This window comes from Chaetura pelagica, unplaced genomic scaffold (genome assembly GCF_000747805.2).
Source record: "Chaetura pelagica isolate M959 unplaced genomic scaffold, ChaPel_1.0 scaffold405, whole genome shotgun sequence".
In the NCBI taxonomy this organism is placed as follows: Eukaryota; Metazoa; Chordata; class Aves; order Apodiformes; family Apodidae; genus Chaetura; species Chaetura pelagica.
Genome location: NW_009953489.1, coordinates 4,784,159 through 4,789,569, shown reverse-complemented (window position 1 = coordinate 4,789,569; position 5,411 = coordinate 4,784,159). Strand labels below are relative to the sequence as shown.

The 5,411-nt window shown below is 50.6% G+C and overlaps 1 protein-coding gene across 1 annotated transcript in view; it reads left to right on the top strand.

The window, feature by feature from the left end:
• Positions 1-3,647, top strand: part of LOC104389921 (chromosome unknown open reading frame, human C9orf171) — a 27,328-nt gene extending 23,681 nt beyond the window's left edge. The window contains exon 6 of the mRNA XM_009998979.1: positions 3,579-3,647. Within this exon, the coding sequence (XP_009997281.1) occupies positions 3,579-3,647 (69 nt within the window). The remainder of the gene's footprint in view (positions 1-3,578) is intronic.
• Positions 3,648-5,411: the final 1,764 nt, after the last annotated feature.

The following is a 5,411-nucleotide window of genomic DNA, read 5'->3' as shown; positions in this document are numbered from 1 at the left end:
TTAAGCTATCAGCAGGGAAAGCCACAGGATTTGTAACCCTCATCATCCAACAGACACCTCGGAGCGCGGCTCATCTTGGACAGAAAAACGTCTGTTTTAAAAATACTTGCCTCTCCCTAACTTGTCATGGCATTTGTTGACAACCCTATTGAAAGCCGCTCTCCGTGCGGCTGTGAAGGATCTTTCAGCACCTCTTTCTCTTTCCTAGACAGTTTTTTGAAAGGGAGGGGAAGGGGGGGAAAACCATCAATACGGGGGGAAAAAGGCAGCAGCAGCCACCGGCGGCTGCTGAAGGGCCTCACCTGGGCCCCCAGCGCACCGCCTCCAATTAAATCAAAATGGGTTGTTTTTAATGGTCTTTTACACTGACAAGTGGGCTATCATTCCAGGCCTAGAGAGCTGTCAGGGAGCCGAGGCAAATCCTCGGTTGATAATGCCCAACGCTTCCAATTAGGAGCCGAGGCCGCTCCTGGCGCACTAACGATTCCCCAGCCTCCCCCAAGGCCCCTTCGGCACCGGCTGCTCCTTCTTCCCTCCTTCCTCCTCCTCAAATTACTGCCACAAAACGGCAGCGCCCGGTGCCTCCTCCCCACGCCGGGCCCCGGCCCTCCCGGATTTAATGAGGCGATGGAAGTTTTTTTGCGGCTCTTTCGCTAAATTCTTTTCTTGTTTGACAGCTGCTTGAGTGTTGACCTTATAAAAGATTTAGTGTTTCTCATTATTTTCTGTCAAGCTTTACAAGCCGGGGCTTCACGGAAATCATTTGCATCTCCATGCACATGTGGGGTTGGGTTTTTTTTCCCTGCCTGTGCAGGGGATGCTCATGGACCACCCGACCCTGCTCCGTGTGGTGGGTTTTATTCCTCCTCCCACCCCCGCTCCAAAAATATCTCCATGGCACTGTTGTTTTGTGGAGGAAAAGCACCAAAACAGACAGCCAGGAGAGGACTTTAAAGGCTGAGGATTTGTTAAGGGTTCTGTAAATGAGGGAGGTTTTGAAAGAGGAATCGAGGTTGGTTTCCTGTAGAGAGAGCCCGGGAAAGTGTTTTGTCACCAGCTAAAAGGATTCCATCGGATGGATGATGGAAAAACCGGGCTGAGTGGAGGGGTGGCTTTGTTGTTCAAGGGAACATTTGTAGGAGGTTGGGAGCTGCCTTGGAGCAGGGGGCAGAGCCAGGCAGGAGCTGGGAGAGGGACAGGTACAGCCACAACTCCCTCCAGCTGAGCTTGGAACCTCCCAGGGCAGGAGGAGAGCCCAGTGCTTATTACTTCTTTCAGCCCTTTGCATGGGTCCCATCTCAACACTTCCTACAAATGATCCCAAACCATTTAATCCAGCTATATTCATGAAAACTTCCCCCCAGAAGCTAAGCTTACTGACCACCCAAGGATGCTCACAGTGCCCAGCAGCTGCAGCACACACCCCCCAGCCCCTCAGCATCAACAAACCCAATGCCAACAGCACCCACGAAACCCTGGTGGGTCCCTGGGGTGTGTGCTGTGCTGCCACTGGGGAGCTCTGCCTCCCCTGGACCAGCTCAGCCTTTCTGTACCTCACATGCAATTTATTAGCCCTCTATTAACAGACCTGCTTCTGCTTGCAGCTTCTACATGGTTGTACTAAACCTTGACAAGTGGTTATTTACAGTCCTCTTATTTAAAACATTATAATGACAGAGAAACCCAAATGAAAATAATACCCAAATACCTAATTAAGTTTTAGGAGTGATAAGGGGGTTTATTTTATTGCCCCTTTAATTCTCTGAAGCCAGCACTGGCATTGCAAGATTCCAGCTGCAAGTGTCCTGCAGGTTTTAATTTGCCCATAAAAAGTTCAAGATCAGGTTGGATGGGGCCTGGAGCAACCTGGTCTAGGGGGAGGTGTCCCTGCCCATGCAGGGGGGTTGGAACTGGATGATCTTGAAGGTCCCTTTCAACCCAAACCATTTTATGATAAGCACTGAATAACAGCAAAACATTGCTTCAAACCAGCAGCTGAAAACCATTGCAGCTCCATCATCCTGCCAGGAAAACCACCAAGCTTGTGCCTACAAACTATATTCCTGTCCTGCTACAGCCAGTGCTCCAAATCCACAATCCAGCCAAAATCCTGGCATAACAGCCCATAGCCACATCAGAGCAATGGTAAAGCTCATCAGCAGTCCCTAGAGGAAACACCTTCGAGTTCATCAATTCAAATATGAATTAGAAGGATCAGAGATGAGGAATCATCACTAGCATAGACTTCTCAACACCGGTCTGTCATAATAAGACCTTTGACACAAGGACACCCTTACCTTGACACTAATTACTGGCCCTCGTTGTGGGAGGGCTTCTCATTCTTTTAAATAGCACTTGTCCCCTGTCCTACACCTGGTGCTTCCCACTTACTCATGATGGGGGCAGAACCTGGCATCCCTCACAACTTTGTCAATGCTCTGCTCATTTTAATTCCTGTCAGTTGTGGCTCAGGGTGACATCTCTCACCTGGGAGCTTTGTACCAAGGCTGGGATGAACAAACTGCTGCTTCCTCCCCTGTGGCTTCAACCCAGTCCCAAGCAGAATTTTCCTTCTGCCAGTTCCCAGTGCCAGTGGGCAGGGAGCACACTGGGGAAAACAGCTCAGAAGCAGCTCAGCTGTCCCTACCTGCAGGCTCTGGATTTTTCTAACAATCCCAGCTCTGAGGGGAAAAACTCCTGCATCTTTAACAGGAGGTTGGAGTTGGTCAGCTGAGAATTGTCCCTGCAAGCTCAAGGGGGGCTGCCCACCTCCTTCAGCAGCCCTTGGTTGTGTCTCCCCAACCTTTCCCTCCCAGAGCAGGGCTGTGTCACTGCTGCTGCTTGTGAGAAAGGAAAAACATCCAGAAACAGCTGAAGTTCAGCACTCAAATGCATATTTAAGTACCTGAACGCCTTCCTCCAGAGAGGGGGAAGAGCTAAAGACGCTTTGTTTGTCTTGATTAATGAGATCACTAGCGAGCTTTTCAGGGCAAGGGCTGCTGTGCGTTTTTACATATGCAAAACCCGACACCCAGCCAGGCTGAGCGGGGTGGGGGCAGCGGGAGGCAGCTCCGATGGATGGCACAGGGAATTGTGCCTCTGGCCCCCCATGGTAAACCCACCCCCTGTAAGACCACATCTCAGTAAGTCCTCATCTGCTGCAGAGGTTTGCAGCTGTGTGCAAGCCCACAGCTCACCCCAGAGGAGCTTCCCTGGGAGCTCAGAGCCCATCCAGGCCCCCCAGGGAGGGACACACACCCTATGTTGTGGGAAACAAGTCACACATTTCAGGGTCCACCTTAGGGCACACCAGCATTTGAAAACATCAGACCATGAGCACACCCTAGAAAGACTAAAAAAGCTTGTTATTAGAGCAGAATAAGGAGCTCCTGAAGTCAATCAGAAAACTACTCCTCGTTTTAAACAGGTTTTGGTGTTTAACTTCAGCTGGACCAACACTTCCCAAACAGGCAAAACCCTCACTCTCATCTGCAGCCTCTTCCCTGTTTGTGCTACAGCCTGTTCTCTTTGCCCAGCTGCTCACTGTAACCAATCATCTATCTGCTCCTTTCCTTTAGGTTGAGCCTCATCTCAATACTTTTCCAAGCCGGGAAGCTCGTGAAAAGGCATTGAGTGCCTCCCAGTGAGAAGTGCCTTCCCCAGATCATCCCTGCAGCAAGGACCACAGCACTGTGCTGGGCACCACAGCCCTCAGCCCCTGCCATAGCCATGGGCTTTCTCTCTGGTTTTCACAAGTTATTCTAATGCAGATATAGCCAAATAAAACAAATGTGAAAGGAATGATTCTGTCTCAGCCTGTTCATTGCTTTGTGTCAGATGCACAACTCCTTACTCAGTCTGATCACCAGGAACAGCCCTCACACCAGGAGCAGAGCAGTGTTCACACCAGGACAACCCCAGAGGGGAAGCAGAACAGTCTCTTTCACTGCCTGCTCTGAACAATCTCATTAAACACAACCACATCCCAGGCAAAACCAAGTCCATAATATCTCATAATCCATCATCCCTTCTCATTTCTTTGCTAAAGAAGCTTCCCATCACTGCCTGATTCAGCAAAGCCCTTTCCTCTGTGAAGGCACCCAAATACCTGCCTTCAGGTCTCTGCCAAGCTGAGGCCTCATCACAGAGTGATGCCTCCACTTGAACATGGCCCCAGCCAGCTCCACACTCATCCTCAAAAAGCTGCTGATGCCTGGTGCCTCCCCAGGACTCAGCCTCCCCAAGCAGTTGCTGAACAAATTCAAACTCCAACACTAACTCAACATCACAGACCCCAGCCTGGTCACCAACAGGTGACAGCAGGGGTTCAGAATGACACCAACATGTTTAAAATCAAACTCCTCCCAAGAAGGCACCTCACCTTAAAGAAGTACCACTTGGTAATAACTGTGGTTGCTTTAACTGTGCTAGAGGAATAATTAAATTCTCCTACACAGTCTGCTTCTCACACCTACCATTGTGTCTCAGACCCATCAGCAGCCAAGGGACATGATGAGCCCAAGGCTCATCTCCCACCACATTTCCAGCCAAACTTTTAAACCAGACTGTGAAGAGCAGAGTCTTTCACAACATTAAACTCCATTTGTCAAAACACAAGAACAAAATAAACTGCAGAGGCAGCTTTTCTTACCTTTTCTAGGACAAGGCTCTACACCAACTCCCCCAGCACTTCCAGCAGCTACTGCTCAGGGGCAACTGGTGCCTCAACCTGCCCTTTATATAAGGATGCAGCTGTAGGAAACTCCACCCTGCTCATACCTGAGTGAGGCAGAACAGGAATCACCTGCTCCACACCTGGGAAACCCGGGTGTAAGGTTCCTTCTTTTTAGTAAGGACCCATATAAATAAATAAATAAAGTAAATATAGCCCATCTAAAACAACTAGGAAGATCACAGTAGGGTTTGCCATGCTGGCAGGGGTACATTATAACCTGAGACCTTTCCCACTTCCCCAGGGAGGGAGAAAGCTGGGCCTTAAATGACTTGTCTGACTAAAAATGGCACCATGAATGAGTGTGTGAGAAACTGAGGCACGAGGTTTGTGCTGCTGCCTGGCAGGAGCCACATCCAGCCCTTGGTCCAGCCACAGCATCTGTGCCCACCTGCAGCAATTGCTGAGGTCCTTGGGCCGTGCCCAGGGGAGGAACCAAGTCCTGGGAAAGGGCTGGTGAGCAAAGCCCACGCAGACCTGCTGATCCAGAAACCCCTGGAGACCAGAAACCCAAAAAAAGCACCAGCTGAGTCCAACCAAGTGTGTTCAGGAGGAGGCACCGCTCCCTGGGGCTCGTACCCGTCAGACCCGCCCCACTGCGTCCCCAAACCCTGGCCAGGATCGTCCCCCAGATGACCCGAGTGTTGCAGCTCGGACGGGCCGTCCCCTCCCCGACCCC